Here is a 21,394-nt window from a genome sequence, read left to right as displayed (position 1 = left end):
TCTTATTTTATTTTAATTTTATCTTTATCTTTATATTTTATTTTATTTGTTATTTTGTGAATAGTTTAAATTTTATATATATCTCAAAGAGATAAACTATTTTAAATTTAAAACTAAACATTGCAAAGTAAGGTTTGTTCAGGATTATTTTATTTTAATTTTATCTTTATCTTTATATTTTATTTTATTTGTTATTTTGTGAATAGTTTAAATTTTATATATATCTCAAAGAGATACTAACATAACAGATAAAACTATTTTAAATTCAAAACTAAACATTGCAAAGTGAGGTTTGTTCAGGATCATTGTACAATTGTATTTTTTTTCTTCCGTTCATCTTCACTTTTATCCCATCAAACTTTCTATTTTCATATTCAAATTATCATAACTCGTACTTTCGTTCCAGAACCACGAAACCATTTAGTAAGTGTTGTTTTTCAATTATAAAGTAGAAGATAAAAATGCAATGTCTAATTTTACTTTTATTTTTTATTCATTTATTCATTTTTACATTGTATGATGACAATATTGTAATTATTGTGCTCACACAAAACCCAACAAATAGAACTATTAAAGAAAAACAAACAAATAGGAATCGTAGGACTTTGTTCATTGAATAAAAAATTGAAAAGAAAAAAAAAACGTACTCGATAAAACTGCGTCCATGGAAGTCAGAAGGGTTAGTATATGAGAAATGAGGGATTAGGAAGAAAAAGGGAGGCGCATTAGGAAGTTTCGAGAGAGGATATATTGAACAGTACAAAACTCAATTATGTTGGGTCTATTAGTGTCTAAGTTCAAGAGGGGAGGGGTGAATTGAGCTTATAAAATTTTTGCAAGAACACACAATTTTCAGTATACCAGAGGCAAAAAGAACAGATTGTTTTTACATAAAACAGATTGATTCTTCAGAGCAGTCTAGCACAATTTGAATTTGTTCAATATAAAATTGTGATCTAACAGAGTCAGATCAGCTGAATATTATGAGGATGAAGGATACAGCTATGCTTAGAAATCAAACAAATTTACTCAACACAAGGTTTTAAGGAGAATGATTCTTTCTCAGATTTTAATGATTAGACTGTTTGTTCACAGATCACTTAAGCCATCATATACAACTGCCTTGTTTGTGATTAGAAAGCTTTAACAAATAAGGAAGAACAGTTCTTACTTAAACCCAGAATTAACAGATTCAATTTCAAAATAACATATTTAGTTCTTGACAGAATTAAGCAAAACCAGAAATGAGTGCAGGGATGAGAAGAAAAGGCACACAAGTTTTTATACTGGTTCACTCATACAGAGCTACGTCCAGTCTCACCTTACCCCAAGGTGGAATCCACTAAAAACAGTACCAATTACTTACAAACACAGCAGTTCTTGAACACTACAAGAACAACACAATCAATGCTGAAAAACCCTATTTCAGCACACCTTGCACTCCAAGAAACCCTATCAAGGAGTGACTAACACTTACACCTTTACAAACCAGAATAAAGGAAAGATTACACCTGAAAAGAAGATGCAAGAACTCAAAACCAGTAGTTCAATTTGCTGCAGAATTGCACCAGCACCTTCACCAAGATCAAAGGTTTCCTAGAACAAGCACACTTGAAAATCTCTTTGGAAAACCTTTCAAAAATCTTTTGATCCTTCTTCTCACATGGAAAATGTTTGACCTCTGTCAAAAGCGTAATTGCTCAGCCCCTTTTCATGTGAGAAAGACTTTTCTTTATATAGAAAACAGTTTCTAACTTCTTTTCAAAAAACAGTTGAAAAGCAGTTATGAAGACAACAGATTCATTTTTGAACTTAACAGATTTATTTTGTGAAAACCGCCAACTCAGCTAACTGAAATAACTGTCTGAGTTGTACCTTTGGTGCCCTAACTAACTTGTGAAAAACCTTTTAGTTGACCAAAGAATAAACATGTTCTTTCTCAGTGAAACAGATTAAAATATAGCAAACAGGCCAGCTCAGCTTTAACTGAAATAACTAACTAAGCTTTACCTGTGGTGCCCTAACAGAATTTTAGAAAAACCTTTTAACAGAGAAGAAATAAACCGATTCTTTCTCCATAAAACAGATTTATTTTTGTACTGATTTAAATCTTTTGAGAGCACTTTTAAAAGCTTTTCAAAAACCATTTAACCACATCATGTGCTTGATCTAGACTTGGTTAGGCATCTAGGATAAATCATGTAGCAAAAGACAACCTCACACAAATACAAGCCTACATACAAGATCATCTAAACCTATTACAAACTTTACAACAAACTAGCTATTTTCTACATCAAACACACACAACACTAGGTAGAGAAGAGACTTCATCCATCTTCAACAATCTCCCCCTGTTTGATGGAGACAAATCCCCTTTGCACAGCATAGTTTGATGATCACAATCTGTATTAGACTAGCTGCCAAAACCTGCACAGAAATTTTTAGACATAAAACCATAATAGAGCAGTTGTGAGTTTTGTGCTACCTTTATGTACCATGTAGCTTTCTGTGGCTGTTCTTCTCTCCCTTTGGATTCATCAAACAAAATAAAGCATGGGATAAAACATACAAGCCATTCATCATAGTTCAAACCATAAATCCAGTATTAAGTTCTATTACAAACCTCAATGAAATCAACTAAAAACCAGTGCAGAATAAAGGCAAACAGATTACAACCAAATTGTTCAACAACATATAAAAGCTAAATACTTAGATTTAGGATCACTTGTCATTGTAGTAGAGCTCAGCTAGCTGCACTTGAACTCCTTCAAGTTGGTCATCCAAGTGTTGAAACCTGGCGTAAGTCATTTCATAGTGTGCTTTCTGCTCATATGTGAGTGTGTCCAGCCTGCTTAGCACTTGTCTTTCAAACATAGACAGAGGTTCACCTCTGTACTCAGGTTCCTCATATGCAACCATTGCATTTTGACTTGTAGCAGCAACATCTTCAAGTCTAGCAGAGTGCACTGGTGATGCATCCATGTTCTGCACTCCATCAGCATTTTCTTCTTCATTTTCTGGATCAGCAGCTTCATTTTCAGCTCTGTTTGCAGCATTCCTTCTGAATATCCAGCTGTCATCTTCCTTTTGAAAGCCCATCTTCAAGAGAGTGGAGTTGTCTATTTCACTTGCTGCCTTAATGGTGTCATTTCTCTCATTTGTAGTGTCAACTTCAAAGTAATCAATTAGCTTTGACACAAAAATAGCATATGGAAAACGATAGTCTGGTAACCTTGTGGATTTGAGCATATGCTCAACCATTGTACTCACCCAATTTACCTTGAGTTGGTTCATGATAGAGTATAGCAGAATCAAATCTTCTTCATGAAGAGTTGCATGATTACTTCCTCTTGGAGTAAGCTGCCAAGCAATGATGTAGGCAAGGAGTCTTGGAATGATTGTGAGATTTCCAGCATGGAATCTAGCCACTGGTTCAGCAGGGTTTCTCACACAACTTCTGTAAAACTGCATCTTGTTGAATCCCTGAATTCCAACAGTGTTACCTTTGCTTACCTTCATTCCAGAATACTTGATTCCTCCCACATTACTCCATATTTCTCTAGTAATCTTCAGCTTCACACCTTTCACATGGGAGACCAAATTTTTGCCATCTTGAACCAAGTTGCTGTAGAAGACTTTCACCAAGTCTGGATAGACATTTCCAGTCATTTCTAGGAAGTTCTTAAGCTTTTGATGCTTGAGCAAGGTTTTTGCTTCAGTCAGATTTTCTTCTCTCAACCAAGAGAATTCCAGCACTTTGGGTGCATTGACTTACTTTCTGCTTGTCTCATGGATGTACCTTGTCATTGCTTCAGAATCTCCAGCAAACCATTTCTCCAAAATACCTTGGTTGTTGCTGGATTGCTCCTTGGATTTCTTCCTTCTGTGTGATGAGGATGCCATGCTCAATCTGTTTTTCCCTGCACCAGTTTATTAATATACAATTCTAGAAAAAAAATGCAATACAGATTATCACTCAGAACAGAAACGAAACCTGTGTTGAAGCAAGTGTAAACCTGGACAGCTTATAGCACAAATGAGAAGGTGTGAGAGACAAGCTGAATTGTGCTAGGTTTATATAGAATCATTAAATCAAATTTTGAAAATCACAGATTTTAATGAAGGACAATTTGATCAGATTTTGGGAATTATGGGTTTTGAAAAAAAATCAAATCTATTAGATATGCTACAGATTTTATTCCAATGGTGCAGTAGGTTCAGGTGTGGATTCACGTAAGAATATCTTGGAACCTGATTTTGGCAAACCAAATCTGTTGCACCTCCACAATATCCAATCAGTTAGGATACCCACACACTAATTGCCATAGGCCTGCTGGTTAATAACCGAAAAAGCAGTCAAAGATAAAGTGAGAGAGAGAAAAGTAAATCTTTCTCTTTCCTAGTCATAGCTGTGATTTCTGAAATAGGGAACAAAACATGTTAAATCATAAAACAACAGATTGAAATTTTCACTGCAGAGGACAATTTAAGCTAATAATACCCAATTCATTTAGAAGAAAATAAAACCTGTCTTTAGCAAGTGGTTTAGTGAATAGATCAGCTAGTTGAAATTCAGTACCAATGAATTGTATATCACAAGTTCCATTAGCTATATGTTCTCTTAAAAAGTGATGTCTAATTTCAATATGTTTAGTCCTTGAGTGCATGACAGGATTCTTAGACAGATTTATGGCACTAGTATTATCACAATTTATAGGTATCTTGTTTAACAAAATTCCAAAATCACTTACCTGCTGCCTTAGCCATAAGGTTTGAGCACAACAACTTCCAGCAGCTATGTATTCTGCCTCTGCTGTGGAGAGAGCAACACAAGCTTGTTTCTTGCAATGCCAAGAGATTAGACTTGATCCAAGCATGTGACAAGTTCCACTTGTGCTTTTCCTATCCACCTTACAACCTGCAAAGTCAGAATCTGAAAAACCAGTTAAATTTAAGGATACCTTGTTAGGATACCATAATCCAACATCCTTAGATCCTTGCAAATATTTCAGAATTCTCTTTGCTACATTGTAGTGTGATTCCTTTGGATCAGATTGATATCTAGCACATAAACACACAGCAAACATAATGTCAGGCCTGCTGGCAGTTAGGTATAATAAGGAACCAATTAAACCCCTATACTTGGTTTGATCCACTGATTTTCCTGCAAAATCTTGATCCAGCTGGCAGCTTGTTGAAATAGGAGTACTGATTGCTTTGCATTGATCCATATCAAACCTCTTGAGCAGTTCCTTGCAGTATTTTTCTTGGCTTATGAAAATTCCATCCTTGAGTTGCTTAACTTGTAGTCCAAGGAAGAAATTCATTTCTCCTAACATTGACATCTCAAACTCACTTTTCATGATTTTCACAAAGTCTTCACACATCTCTTCATTTGTGGATCCAAAGATAATATCATCTACATAGACTTGCACAAGTATGATATCTTCTCTTTTCTTCTTTAGAAAGAGAGTTTTATCAGAATTGCCACGGCTATATCCTTGAGAGAGCAGAAATTCGCTTAGCCTTTCATACCATTGCCTAGGTGCTTGCTTCAATCCATATAAGGCTTTCTTAAGCATGTACACATGTTCTGGATTTTTGTGATCTTCAAACCCTGGAGGCTGAGATACAAACACCTCTTCATTGATGTAGCCATTTAGAAATGCACTCTTGACATCCATTTGAAACAGCTTGAAACCTTGTATGCTGGAAAATGCTAGAAGTAGTCTGACAGCTTCAAGACGTGCTACTGGTGCATAGGTTTCACCAAAATCAATACCTTCTTCTTGGTTATAACCTTTAGCAACCAACCTTGCTTTATTTCTAGTGATAGCTCCATGTTCATCCATCTTGTTCCTGTACACCCACTTGGTTCCTATGATGTTCATCTCATGCTTTCTTGGAACCAAGGTCCACACTTCATTGTATTCAAACTGGTTCAGCTCTTCCTGCATTGCTGTTATCCAATTGCTGTCTTGCAGTGCTTCTTCCAGGCTTTTAGGCTCAATCTGTGACACAAAAGCCACTGTTCTGCAGAAATTGTTGAGTGAATTCCTTGTTGAGACTCCTTTCTCAATTTTACCAATTACATTGTCAAGAGTGAGATCCCTTGGAGTCTTCCATTCTTTAGGCAGTCCTGCATTCACAGTAGATTCTTTGATAGAATTTGAATTAGTTGCATCAAGCTCACTAGATTGATTCTGTTGCATAATGGTTCTTAAATCATCCATACCAGGTTCATCCAGAACAGATTTGGGCACAAAAAAATTTGTTTCATCAAATACAACATGTATAGATTCTTCAAGTGCAAGCACTCTTTTGTTATACACTCTATAAGCATGACCATTTATAGCATATCCAATATGTATTCCTTCATCTGATTTAGGATCAAATTTCCCCAGATTATCTTTACCATTATTTAAAATAAAGCATTTGCAGCCAAACACCCTAAGATGACTAATGCTAGGCTTCCTACCTTTATACAATTCATAGGGAGTTTTCTTAAGAATTGGTCTAATCAAAGTTCTGTTAAGCACATAAGAAGCAGTGTATACAGCATCAACCCAAAAGTATTTAGGTAAACCAGATTCATTTAGCATAGTCCTAGCTAACTCTTCTAGTGATCTATTCTTTCTTTCAACAACACCATTTTGTTGGGGTGTCCTAGGAGCAGAATAACTATGTATGATCCCATGTTTTTCACAATATTTATCAAACTTTGCATTTTGAAATTCTCCTCCATGATCACTACGAATCTGTTTTATCCTATTTTCATTTTCATTATGCAGAACCTTAACTAGTTTCTTAAAGGCTTTATATGCATCATTTTTATAAGCAAGAAACAAAGTCCATGTATATCTTGAAAAGTCATCAACAATCACCAAAGCATAGTAATTTCCAACTAAGCTAGCAGTCCTAGATGGTCCAAACAAGTCCATATGCAAAACATCCAAAGCTTTATTTGAAGAAACCATATCTTTTGATTTAAAGGTAGTTCTAATCTGTTTTCCCTTTACACAAGCATCACACAATCTATTATTTTGAAATTTTATGTTTGGTAAACCAGAAACAAGTTCCTTAGATCTTAGCTTATTCAAGTGATTTGTGTGAACATGAGCTAGCCTCCTATGCCACAGCCATGACTCATCATTTTTAGACAACAAACACTCATTTTCAGAACAACTCTTTATAATATCTAAGAGATAGATGTTATTTACCCTTTTTCTAGTGAACAGCACCTTACCAAAAATTTCATTTGAAATTGTACAAGTGTTGGCTTCAAAATTGACCTTGTATCCCTTTTCACACAACTGGCTAATGCTTAGAAGACTATGTTTTAGCCCTTCAACATACAGTACATTCTCAATAGTGTAGAAAAATGGTAAAACACCCTATGAGCTGTGGAAATGATATCAACCTAATTTGAAATACCTAAGAGTGTAGGGGTGTTTAGCTAAAGTGATGTTACCTTATCCTAAGAAAAGGAAAATAGGCTCTAAAACATCTGATTGCATGTTCTTAGGATATGCGGAACATAGTGTTGCATATAGATTTCTAGTTCTTAATAGTGATATAATTGAACGTAACACTATAGTGGACACGAAAAATGTTGAGTTCTTTGAACATATATTTCCTCTAAAGAGTAGTGGTACATCTGAACAACCTATAGATAATGCTAGTGATGGCATGAGTGAGGATGCTAGAATGAGTAAAAGTCAGAGAAAGAAAATCTCATTTGGAGATGACTTTTACACTTATCTAGTTGACAATGATCCAATAAGTTGTATAGAAACTACTAGTGTTCCTGATGCTAAACATTGGGATAAGGTCATTAAAACTGAGCTTGATTCAATTAAGAAAAATAATACATGGACATTAGTATATTTGCCTAAAGGAGCAAAACCCATTGGTTGTAAGCGGATCTTTAAGAAGTACCATCACTAGTGCAAAATGTATAAACAACGACTATTTATTTAATGCGTTTTTACGATCAGATATTGTCATTCAAAATGTGGTGGCATTTTTGAAATTAACTTCATTTATGAATGTGGCTATTTGTAATAGCCGCATTCTTAAGTCATTTTTTATCCTAACTCTGAATCGCGCCACTTATGCTTTCATACTTTCTTTCTTCTTGGCGCTTCGCGTTTTCTCTCTGTTTCTTCTTTGGTGTTCCTTTTTCTTCTGCGAGCTTCATTGTGTTTTCATGCCATTATAAGTTCATTTCGATCACCTTTCTTTCTTCTTCACCAATGGTTTATAAAAAAATTTCGTTTCACTTATTTGTTTGTTTTCTTGCATTGGCAAAGGGTTCTCTAAAGCTTCATTTTCTCTTATGTTTATGCTCTCGTGCTTCCTCTCGTCTTCTGCGAGCCTTCATTGTCTTCTTCGTGTCATTGTAAGTTCGTTTCGAGCTCTCATTCTTCTCCACCATTGGTTTATATTTTTTTTGTTTATCTTATTTGTTTGTTTTCTTGTATTGACAAAGGTCACCACTACTTCATTGTCTGTTGTTTGGGTTTTTGCTATGCTATATTTGCTCTATCGCTGCTGTCGTCACCGCCGTTGCTATCTTAGGATTTAGGGTTTAGAGTTTTATTTTTTATTTTTAAAAAATTAAATAAGAATGTGGCTAAATAGCCGCTTTTTTATGTGTTGGATTTAAGACTACATGTACATCAAATGCGACTATAAAGCTGCCATTTTAAATTGAAAATAGTCGTCTTCTTTTAACCTTTTTGCACTAATGCCTCCTGATGGATCCATAAAGAAATATAAGGCTAGACTAGTTGCTAAAGGCTTTACTAAAAAACATAACATAAATTACTTTGATACTTTTGCCCTTATTACTAGGATTTCCTCTATCCGTGTGTTGCAAGCCCTAACATCTATCTATAAGTTAATAATTTACCAAATGGATGTTAAAACAACCTTTATGTATTTTTAAAAGTACGAATTTAGAAGAAGAAGAAAAATTGTATTTAAAATTTGAAATTTAAAAATATATTATTAACTATAGAATTCTGAAATGCAATTTTATATTTCAAATTTTAAAATTTTAAAAATTTACAGATTATATAATTTAAAAATAAAATAAAAAATCTTAAAATTTCTGCCGAAAAGAATATTTTTGGAATTAGACGATTTATGGAGGTGTAAAAAGAAAGTAAGAAAGTGCACAAAGAAGTTGATTTATAAACAACCCTTCATACATTCAAAATCAATTAAAAGCAAGTCTTTCTCGTAACCAATTACACAATTCAATCACCAAACTCTCTTTTTTGGAGTCTGATAATATTATATTATATTATATTATATAATAATAAAAAAACTACAAGAAGTTAATAATTGATAATATTATCTAAAACTGAAATTTTCTTATTATTTATAATATTGATTTTTAGAAAGGAGTTAGAAGCTCCCATTTAGCTAGCTGGGCTACAGTGGGAGAAAGAACGTGGGCCTGTGGTTTTGGGCCACATGCACGAATCTTAGTATCTATAAGCCGCGACACCAGACAACACTGCCAGAGTTAAAGCCTGGGCATGCCCAAAAACAAAGAACACTATTATGTAGGTGATGAATGTATGAATGTGCATATATGTATGTATGTGACATGTTATGTACCTGGCATGGATGAGTCTAAGAGTGGGCTTCATTGGAGATCCTGTACGTGAATTAGCCACAAGTGATGCCCCAATCCCAGAGGCCCACAGTCCCCCTACAACCAAACACCAATTAATTATAATTTCCTTATAATTAAATTTATGGAAAAAATGGCCTACCATGCCATAAGAAATATAAAATTAGTTGAAATCTTCATAATATATAATATATTTAATAAAATATAAATTATTAAAGTAAAACTTGAAACGAGTTTTGTTCTTAAGTTTTTGGTTAAAAGAAAAATGCAATATCTTAAATTGATCTTACCAAGTGTTCCTAGCTTGTGATTTGAAACCCATGATTGAATTGCTTCCATTTTGAATCTTTATGTTGCTTTCTCTTGTAATTTGGAAGTTAGGAGTATTTAAATTTCTTTTATTACAAATACATAAAAAAAAGATTTCAGATGAAAGCACAGGCACAAAAATATATTTAACCAAAATAATTCAGTTTAGATTTTGTATATTGTTTTAAAATTAATTTCAAATATATACTCTGTAAAATTAAAAAATATATAAAAAAAATTAAACAGAATCTTGCGCTGTTGCCACGTATCAATGTAATTAGTAAGCCCAAGCCCGTATTGGATAGGAGAAGGCTTGCCTTTGTTCTTGGCGTTGGTATTAAACCGAAAACAAAAAAGAAAAACAAAAATTCGAATTCCTGGTGTCTGGGAAGAAGAAGAAAAAGAAGAAGGTTCTTGGTGAATCGTCATCCTTCTCGCACTTGCAGTAAAGTTTGTGCACTCGCTTCATCACACGTTTAATTTGTTTTTCGCCGGCAATAGAAATCCAACTCCGCAAGTAAGGATGGAAGCTAACAGAAAACGACGAGTGGTCGTTCGCAGAAAGCCTCTCTCCGATATCACCAACACTTCTCTTCCTGTTTCCCCAAAACCTCACAGAACTAACCCTTCTTCTTCTTCTACTACTTCCTCTTCTGCACTCGATACACGTGTCACTGAAAACACTGTTGCCGCCGCCGCCAATCTCGATAATGCCCCAAACCCTACCCCTCCTTCACCGTCCGTTCCCTCCACACCAACTCTCAAAGCACCCTCTCTACACGCCGCCGATTCAATAACTCCCCCTTCAATCCGTACACACGCTTCCTTATTTTATTGATTTTCCAATTTTAGTTTCTCTTGCAACCAAAGACACATTCCACCTTCGCAATACTACTGTCGCTTGACAAATTCAATTTCAATATACCATGTTTAATCACTGTATTTAATTATCGCTATTTGATTTCAAGCTTTCGTATAACTATGTTTAATCCCTCTGTGATTTCTTTTCTTTTTTTCCTTCAGAGATTGTTGATGCTGTTGATGCCGAAGCTTCTGATGATGTTGAGGCTTCTGAGCCTCTTCATCCTATTTCAGTAGTGTACAGCCTAAGACGTTCTTCGAATAAAAGAAAGAAGGACAAAGGGAAGGCAGTGGCTGTTCCTGTTAGCAGCACCCCAAATTTGAAGATATCTGATAGTCTGTAAGTATTTACCTTCAAAAAATTGGTAGATTGTGTTTTTGTGGAAGTTGTATTGAGTTTTAAGATACAGTTATCGAGGAAAATAAGAGAGGGTTTTTTGAAGTTTTGGGACACGGGGAAAATAATGAGATTGGGGAATAAAATGCTAACCATGGTAATGGATTCTATCGAATAGAAATGCTAGTAATGAGTACAGACCTTCTCTTAGTTAATGAGTACAGACTTTGTCAGAGGAGTATGTTGCTATTTGTTAGCACTCTTTTGCATTTTAAAATTTTAAGTTGACTAGTGTGCTATTTGGATTGGGTAGATTAATCTTATAAGTTTTGTTTGAATACATGAAAAGTCTTGGATTTGTGAAAGCTTTCCTGAACAGATACTTATTTTTTTTTATTTGACCTCTTTAGTCTGTCCTGTTTTGCCATTACTATGCTGCATGTCCATGACATTTTATGTTTTTTTGGTCTCTTGGTTGGATTCAATGTTATAGTTGGATACAATGATACAATGTTATAGTTGAATACATTCATTATATCTCTTGTCGTGATTAAGAGAACTGAGTTTGATTTTTTTTCTTTTTATTGTTTCCTTCCGGAATTTTTTTCATATAATTGTTGTGGTGTATGGTTTTGTGATGAAAAAACAGCGAGAAAAATGAAAATGATGAGTTTGAAGGTTTGAACCTATCCAAGGCCAAAGCATTGACTTTTCCTCGGGCAAAGGTATATTAATTTACTATTATGGTCCTAAGTTCCTGTGATTTTATTAGGAAACTCAAATGATGTTGAATTGGTTATTAGACAAGAACCTGATCTTTTATTGTTAAAAATATTGCACTGAGATTTCCGATAACTGTTTATTTACTGTTAAAAGATGAGTACCCCTGCCTTTAAGTGGATGTGTCAATTTCAGTGCCATGAATGATCCAAAGTTGTCTATAAATATTTTTACGCCAGCCTCCATTGATGTCTAATGAATTAGAAGAAGGATAAGACTCTATGAAATGTCCTCACATCTAAAATATAATGGGTACTTGCCCTATTTGTAGGTTATGAATTTGTGTGAAGGTTGAATCTTGATGCATTGGTAAGATTGCCCCTTGGTGATTGTGTCATGGGTATCATCTTGTTGGGATATAGGGGAGCTTGTTCACCCATTTATATTGCATTAGAATAATGTTGGGAGCCTTTTTCAATCTGAGAATCGTTCTTTTTGATTTCCAACTATTGATATTTCCTTTGTCATTACACATTATTCTAATAAAATCTTTGAAATAGTTGTTGGGTGGAAGTCATATATATAAATTTTCTGGTAAGTTATAGCTTCATATCATGCACCTCGATAAGTTATAGATTCTGCATCCTTGTTTTTAAGTTAATTATTCAATCATGTCAAAATAAATATTTTGCTAGTATCTGATACATAGTTGCTTTGCTGAATTTTCAGAAACAGCGTACTTTGACATCTAAAAAAGAAAAAGATGCAATCCCCAATCACCAGCTTCAAGAATATATGAAAAAACAGAATGCTTACTTTAAAGAAATTGATGAATTTGAACTGGAGGTTGAATCTGATGATGAGTTGGATTAGGTCGTAGGAGATGTAAGCTACTATAAATAGCAGCTTGAAATTTCTTCGCTTTGGTCTGTTGTATAGTTGAGATATCGTGGTTTTCTCATGAAGTAACTAACTGGCTGGCGTCTCCATGACCAATATATAAATGTAACCTCCTAATACTATTTTGTAATGGTCCAGTGGGAACAATCAATGTTAATATTATGCTCAACGTTGTCTTAGAAAAAAATTCTGATTTCTCTAGCAAAATTCTTCTTGGACTTTAGTTTAGTTTTTTTATCAGCAATAAATCTTCTTGGAGTTTAGTAGTATTCTTGTAATATTGTGATTTTACTTCCTTGTTTTGTTTTACGCCATTTATTCTTTTACCATCTTACTGGGCAAATGCAAAGAGAGACAATTTCTGGATAGGTAGGTGTTGGTATTACTAATGTTGTGTATTGTGGTTCATGTAGATGTTACAAGTCTATCTATATTACTTATATAAGATAGATGTGACGAGCATCAATTTATTTGATAATTTTAAAACACTGGAAATTGAACATCACTTGCTAAAGTTTAATTGACTTTCCCGCAATTGATTCTGATCTGTCCTTGGGAGAGGCTTGATTTTGCTTATTTTGGCCATGCCTTTGACAAAGTCTTAAAAAAATGCAGCTGTATTGACAGCGTATTTTCTAACCAGATTGTATAGAACTGCCATTGAAGAAGAATTTTTTTACTCACCAAATTCTGGAAGTATAATTATCGAAACGGGTTGGAGTTTGGTGGTCAAGAGGTTTCAGTGTATTGTCTCTTCCACTTCTTGGGCATTTGCTTTGCAGGAACTTCTGTTAGGAGGATCAATGTTGGAGTCATTGTAAATGTGTGCTTGGAAATTTTCGCATTCAGCCAGGCCAATGGTATTTGCCCATGTTATTGAAAGTTTCTCTTATTTAGTTACAACATGTGTTTGGATTAGGAATTTGGATTAGGAAGAAGAAAGATGATGATTTGAGAAAGTGAATTTGAATTGATTTGAGAGAAAAAGGTGAAAAAGTTAAGTTGTTTGGATTAAGGTAGAAAGAGTGAATTTGTGAAGAAAATTTATTAAGGTGAGTGATGTGATGTGTGTGAGGTAATTTTTATTTTGTTTTAAAATATTAGAATGTGAATTTATATATTTATCCTAATCTTTAGAAAGAAAATATTTTTTTTTATAAATTTTAATAATTAAAATTTTGTATACTTATTTTTATATATTATAAATAATTTTATTATGAATTATTAGTATTTATTTTTATTAATACTAAATCCTAAATTTATTTAATATTTAATATTTTTATTTTATTATAGATACATATAAAAAATATTTTTGTAAAATAAAAAATTATTGTTAATATTATTATTTAATAAATTTTTTTAATTATTATTAGATTTCTAATTAATATTTATTTTTATTATTACTGTTTATAATTGTTTTTATTATTAAATTTATTTTAATTACTATTATTATTTATAATTTTATTACTTTTTTTATATATTATTACTATTTTAAAGTTTACTTATATTATTATTATTTTATATTTTTATATTTATATTATTAATTTATTTCTTTTATTATTATTCTGTAAATACATTTAAATTATTATATGAATATATTTATATTATTATTATATAAATATATTAGTTTATTATTATTATATTATATTATATAAGTTTCTTCATAATTTTCGCACACTTGTAGGATGTCATTTACTTTTCTTTCTCCCAGAGTTCTCACAGAGAACACAATTCAGTGCAGGAAATGGAAAATATTACACATTTTCAAAATAAAAAGTATATTATACTCTTTAGAAAAAAAAATTGAATTGAACAAATTTACAAACTCGTTTTCCAAGCAAGCAAAGTTTGGAACATCAGAGTGGTCATTCTTTTGGTAATAAATTGGGGAGCAAAATTCAAACGGACTAATGATAATTTTTAGGTGTTAAATAGACAGGGCAACACTCTTAATTAACACTGGAAATTGCATTCCAATTCTGGCAATAACCAGGAAAAGGCTGCAATGTTACTCATTCATTGTTTGTACTAAAATAAGGATAAGACATTTAATAAATGAATGAATGGACTCAAATAAATGAGATGAGTTCGATTAGAATGAGATAAAATAAAATATTTTATGTTGAAATTGAAGATTTTTTTTTATCATTATTTAAGAAGTTAACGGAATACTAAGAAATAATAATTTGGTTCTACTCATACCTTAACGATGGAAAGCATATTAGTAAACAATGAGTTTGTAGTGAGAAGTTTGGTGAAGGAAATTGAAGCAGAAGTTGACTGCTGACAGGAAGGAAGAATACTAAGTCTCTCAATAGTTCTCTAGATCTCATTTCTCTATCGAGAATAATTGATGTCCACCGTTGGATCGAGAGAAATCGATTGAAGAGTAATAGTAGATTATATCAACTCGAAGCATAGAAAGAGTGAATGAAGCTAACCAGATGGCATTGTTGTTGTCTTTGTAGAGAGAAATAGCCGAGATGAAGAGAAAAAATGAAGAAGTCGTTAGGAAGAATGAACAAGATTCAGGCTCTACGGACGGAGAATGAGAATATGAGGAAGAAGCTGGTGGAGGGAGGACCATCTGTTGGGCCGACAAACGTTGTCGGCAAGTCATTCACCTCCCCTCCCAACCTGAGAGCGGTTGAGAAGTCCAAAGATAAGGCTCCTACCCATGAGATGGATGGTGAGTCTTGTCTCAACAAGTCAGTCAGGACGATTGCCACCCTTGATTCAACTCACCGACACCCCTTCACCAACTCCATCATAAAAGCTCCATTTTCGGACAAGTGGAAAGGCTTCAATAGGGGTCGGTACGATGGCACGACTAACCCGGACGAGCACATAGTTGCGTACACCACGCACGCGATATTGTGCTGAGTGTTCTCCACGTCCCCGAAGGGAGGAGCCCTTAGTTGGTTCACCAAACTCCCGCCCAAATCCGTTGACAGCTTCGCAACGCTCGTAGCCAAGTTCGAGACAGTTCGCCACCAGCCGGCCACACCACCTGACCTCCATCGCCCTGGTGGGCATTCGCCAGGAGAAGGAAGAATCCTTGAGAACCTTTGTCGACAGGTTCAACAAGGTGGCAATGAGCAACTGGAACCTTAGTCCGGACGTTGCTATGCACCACATGCTAACAACCTTGCGACCGGGACCGTTTGCCGACAACCTCTGTATGTAGTCGGCCACTAGCTTAGACGAGCTTAGAAAAAGAGTAGCCAAGTTCATGCAGCTAGAGGAGCTGAGAGAATTTCGTAACCAAGCCCGGTTAGAGGCCAGGGGTGAGAAGGGGAAGGAGGAGAAAGAATGCCAAGGCCGATCGGGCCATAGAAGTGACAGGCGCAGAGACAGCCGGGGAAGCCGATTCTCGAAGTATACCCCTTTAACAGTTGAGAGGGGGAGAATTTTGGACGAGGCACTTAGCGTCGAGCTGATCCCTCCCCCCAGAAAGGTAGCAAGCCAGAGAATTCCACCCGAGGGAAACAGTGTCGGTATCATCAAAACAACGAGCATTCAATAAAAGAATGTTAGCTCTAAAAGATAAAATTGAAGAACACATCCAGGTTGGGCACCTGCGCCGGTTCGTTTGGGGAAGCCGAGGTACGAAGTACTCCCCTCGCAAATACGAGCTCGCAAAGCGAAGACATTATTCGCCTCCAAGGCCACGAGACGGCCGATGACTCGAGCGACGGACAAGGAGGGATGACCCTCCGGGAAGAGACGACTCCCCATGGGAAACTGAGAGAAGGGGGAACCGAGAAGTCATCAACACAATCGTCGGGGGATTTTTCGGTGGGGGAAGCTCCAACAGCTCCAGGAAGAAACACCTCCGAGAGGTGCAATAGGTGAACGCGATGTCATTCCGGTCGAGGATGCCGCCTATCACCTTCACCGACGATGACTTCAAAGGTGTCGATTACCGACAAGGCGATCCTATGGTGATAACGGTCGATATCGACAGGTTCACCATCAGAAAGACGCTAGCAGATCAGGGAAGTTCAGTAGACATCCTCTACTGGAAGACTTTCAAGGCCATGAGGATACCCGAGACCGAAATGGTGTCGTATGATGACCAAGTGGTTGGTTTCTCGGGCGAAAGGGTTGGTACTAAAGGCTACATCGAGCTTTATACCACTTTCGGTGAGGAAAAAAATTGCAAGACCATCAAGATCCGATACTTGGTGATTGACGCGAATGCTTCGTATAACATCCTCCTTGGATGACCGTTTCATCAACCGGCTGATGGCGATCATGTCGACGCCCCACCTGGCGATGAAGTTCCCTTTGCCATTAGGAGACATTCTCACGGTTCATGTGGATTAGAAGGTGGCGAGAGAATGTTATGCAGAAGTCTTAGAGTAGAGCCTTTGCGAGACGACCGCTCCCCTAAACACAAATCTTCTCGGAGGCAGAGCTCTCCTCAAGAAGCCCAACCGGTACTGGTGGTACCCACAGTCGCTCTGGTGGACCTGGATCCCCGAGCGACCGAGGATAGGCCGGAGGCCAAGGAAGTGTTAAGTCAAGTACCCCTCCTCGACAAGGAGCACAACACCTGTGTCGACACGACCATTGCGGCTGCCAAGACCGAGCTAATGCACGTCACGCTAAAAAAGAACGTAGATATGTGTTAGAATATATGACCTTAAACGAGAGGGGGGTGAATTGTTTAAGAAAGATTTTTGCAAACTTTTAACCTTAAAATGAAAATACTTTGAAAGAACCTTGATTAAGGATTCAGTTTTTCCAAAACAAACAACAAAAGCACAAAGCTGGAAAAACAATCGGTTGTTTTAGCGAAACAATCGGTTGTTTATACCAGTTCCAAAATAACAAAACTGAATTAAAGAGATAGGGATAGAGAAATTGTACACAGTCGTTTATACTGGTTCACTCCAAACAAAAGCTACATCCAGTCTTCTCAGAAACCCTGATGATATCCAGTAAGCAATCACCACTTGATCACTTACACCACAACCAAGAGAATGACCTTGAACACCTCAAGAAACACACTCTCCTTGGCCAACACTAAGATTGCTGATCTTGAACACCTCAAGAACACACAGCCAATCTCAGTAAAACACACACACGAATTGTTCAGCAGTTTTACAAAGATTACACTTGTTACAGATGAATATCTGAAATCAATACAAGTAGAATCCTATTCAGCACCTTGATCAATCTCTCAACACTTTTGCAATCTCAGAACTCTTTTAAAAACTTTTTTTTTTTTATCAAAACTTTGTTTCAAGATTCTTAAAACATAAAAACAGTTTTTCAAAATATATCTAAGAATATAGTTTGTTATCAAATCTTAACAAACTCTTAATTGCATTTAAAACAGATTGGTCAAAGCATTTAATGATTGGAGCGTATTCATTTAAAGCATTTAAAGCTCAGTCAAAGAAAACAGTTTTTCTGTTATGGTTTCAAAACAGACAATCGATTGTTTCCTCGAATCAATCGGTTGTTTTGTTACTTAACAAAATTCACCATTCAAAAACAGTTTTCAAACTTTCTCAAAACACCTAAGTGTAAACAATCGGTTGTTTCGACAAAACAATCGGTTGTTTCAACTTAGTTTGAAAAACATTTTACTTTGTTAAAGATTGAGATGCTAATTGCTTTGAGATTTAATCCAAGGGTTGATTACAACATTTAAACTACCCCAGAACAAAGCTAAAACCAGCACAGCAGCATCAAGCAAAGCAGAGGCTTCATCATCCTTCAAAGGATTTGGATTCTTCAAAACATTGAACACCACTTGGTTCAGCACCCCTCCTCGACAAGGAGCACAACACCTGTGTCGACACGACCATTGCGGCTGTCGAGACCGAGCTAATGCACGTCACGCTAAAAAAGAACGTAGATATGTTCGATTTATTTTATCAGCAATAAGAAATATAATTTTTTTTATTAATACACTAAAAAATAAAATAAATGAGAGTATTTGAGGGATACTTCAACTCTATTACATATATACTACAAGTGACTTAAAAAACTAGTTCTAAAACCAATCAAAAAGTAACATCCCAAACGGATCCTCCTTAACCTAGGTTCCTCACATAAATATAAGAAGAAGGGTTTAAACAAATATATAAAGAAGTTGGAGCTAACATGAATCTATATAGATAAGTTTTTACAATTTAAAAACAAAAAGATCCGTACAACCATACAAACCCTTACCAAAGTTCTACTAGCTCTGAACGAAAATCTTCCTTAAACTTGCAAATCATACATCAACAATTGCCATAAGATGTTCTACAATAAACACCTAGACCTTATACTTTGATCCTTTACACAATAATTTTTTCTAACAGAATTTCGTGTTAGGCCTATGCTTCATGGGATCAACTTTTTCAACGTGACCTGCATTAGGCATTAATCTCTAATGAGCTGTAAAGAAAACTTTTATTTGAACTTGAAAGCCTAATGTTTAGTTTAATAGTTGAATACAAATGATAAGATTTAAACACTAGTTAGAATAAGAAAAAATAACCAATGGAATGTAATCCAAATCCAACATTTTAATCACACCATCACAAATAATACTTATTATTTATCTAGAAATTTATTATTAAAAATATATTATATCTCATATTTCAAATATTTCAAATGGTAGCTATTCAAATAATCTTCAAAATATAATTTTTGTTTCAAAATATCATTTTTGTTTGTACTAAAACTCATAAAATCAAAACCAAAAAATTACATTTAGAATACCGTGATCTAGTCATATTCCAAATTTTGAGAGGAATTTAAAAATAAGGGATGTTGATGACTTAAATCAAACTCAAATATTCTGTAATGATTTTGAATCATTTGAGTACAGTGATTGATATTCAGGTAAATCTCCAGCTGTAAGTGAAATTAATTAATTGTTATTATTGTTAAGAAAATACAATGGTCAATTTAAGTTGGTAATCATCATCTATATACTACTTGAATGAGTAAGATTATAAGATTATTCTAATTCATCGTCCACGCACAAAAAGTGAAAGACATTAATGAATTTAATTACAAATTAGCCAGTTCATCTATATATATATATATATATATATATATATATAAAGGGCAAAAGTAATCATATAGTTTAATTGATTTACGACTTTCTTTTCTTTCCACCACCTTATCCAATGGATCATTGTCTGAACTTTGACAATCGAAACAAAAACAATGTGAACCCAATCAAAAAGTCCAGATCCTCCATCTTCAGCAGACAAGTAGGTAAAAATAAACATCCTTTTCCAAAAATATTAATCAAGAAAATTTGGGTAAACTCGATGGATATTTAAAATCAGGATAAATATTTTTTTCATGTACTTTCACGTATCAAATTTTTTTACGTGTCAAATAGATTTTCAATATAAATTCATTTGTTTAAAAAATACTAACAATAACATATTTTAATAGTTTTTTTTATTATAAGTACTCAAAAAATTTAAAATTTACACTAAGGATACATAAGATATGAAAGAAAAACATATTTTTGTTGGAGATCCCACATCGACTAGAGATTAGAGCCTTTCATTGTATATAAGTGGGTGCAAACCTCAACTTAATGAGTCGATTTTATGGGGTTGAGTTAAGCTTAAAGTCCACTTTGTAATATGATATCAGAGTAGCCTATTATATAAGTGGGTGCAAACCTCAACCTTTAAAAAAATTTAATTTTAATTTTTGTGGTTGGTATTTAAATTCAGTTACCATTCAAGGTTTTTTTTATGTTCAAGGTTAACAATGAACTGATATGTATAATTCATATTTAAACCAAGTTTCTAGCCTCTTGGCACAAATATTGTGTAGTACAAAAAGCTTTAGCAACTTTATGTCAAACTTATCAACGTTGAATTTCTTAGTAAATGGTATTAGTTAAGCTTTAGCAATGGGGTTTATAATAAGGTAGTAAAAGGGTGAGGCTGTGAAAGATTCGTTACACTCCATCAAACTTCAAATAATCCAAAATGAATATAATTCTAAAAACCTAAACCTTGTAATTTTCCAAAGCACAAAAGGTTATTTAATTTGGAAGAGGCACCGTATGAGAGAACGTGGATCATAATCATGGAAGTATACTATTTCAATGGTAATATAAAAAAGGTACAAAAAAACAAAAAAAGACTAAGTCATACCTTAATCATTCAAATTTACTCACTCCTATCATATTTCTCGTTTTGTTGAAGTGTGATTTTTCTTTCATCTGAACTACTTTTAAAGACTCCCCCAAAATCAACTTTGAAGCCATTGTTTTTCATTTCAGAGGCAGCTAAAGGTTAACATAAAATATAAAAGCATTTGGTTTGTTTATGTTATTCTTATTGTCTAAGGTCTCTCTCTTTAGACCATTAGCAATCCCATCTTTTCAACGAATTATATACTTGAGTTACAAGCCAGTGCCGGTCGAATTAATCTATTTTATGGCCAGCTAATTATTTGTATTCAATTAAATTGATAGTTAACTACAATCACTTTACTATAGTAAAAAGATTTAGATAATATTAGGAGTGTCACCTATGTTTTGGTTCATTAAAAAAATTTAATCCTATTGCATTTTATTTTATAACAATTGTTTTTTTAAATCCAAATCAAGTTTTTTAATCAATAATTTTTTTTATTAG

At 34.4% G+C, this 21,394-nt stretch overlaps 1 protein-coding gene and 1 pseudogene across 1 annotated transcript; one reads left to right on the top strand and one right to left on the bottom strand.

Annotated features, from left to right (window-relative positions):
* Positions 1 to 9,403: 9,403 nt before the first annotated feature.
* Positions 9,404 to 10,007, bottom strand: LOC137827275 (uncharacterized; annotated as a pseudogene).
* Positions 10,008 to 10,259: 252 nt separating this feature from the next.
* Positions 10,260 to 13,042, top strand: LOC137826471 (uncharacterized). The gene is made up of 4 exons (XM_068632443.1): positions 10,260 to 10,767; positions 10,979 to 11,156; positions 11,803 to 11,878; positions 12,603 to 13,042. Exons 1-4 carry the CDS (start codon positions 10,479 to 10,481, stop codon positions 12,744 to 12,746), a joined length of 687 nt encoding a protein of 228 aa, XP_068488544.1. The 5' UTR covers positions 10,260 to 10,478; the 3' UTR covers positions 12,747 to 13,042.
* The last annotated feature ends 8,352 nt before the right edge of the window (positions 13,043 to 21,394 follow it).

Source organism: Phaseolus vulgaris, chromosome 8 (assembly GCF_000499845.2).
Source record: "Phaseolus vulgaris cultivar G19833 chromosome 8, P. vulgaris v2.0, whole genome shotgun sequence".
NCBI lineage: Eukaryota > Viridiplantae > Streptophyta > Magnoliopsida > Fabales > Fabaceae > Phaseolus > Phaseolus vulgaris.
Note: the sequence above shows the minus strand (reverse complement) of the source record. Positions and strands in the feature narration are given on the sequence as shown.

Coding starts and splice junctions, on each gene's coding strand:
- LOC137826471 (XM_068632443.1), top strand. CDS start 10,479: ATGGAAGCTAACAGAAAACGACGAGTGGTCGTTCGCAGAAAGCCTCTC. Junction 10,768..10,978: donor AATAACTCCCCCTTCAATCC/GTACACACGCTT, acceptor TTTTTCCTTCAG/AGATTGTTGATGCTGTTGAT. Junction 11,879..12,602: donor TGACTTTTCCTCGGGCAAAG/GTATATTAATTT, acceptor CTGAATTTTCAG/AAACAGCGTACTTTGACATC.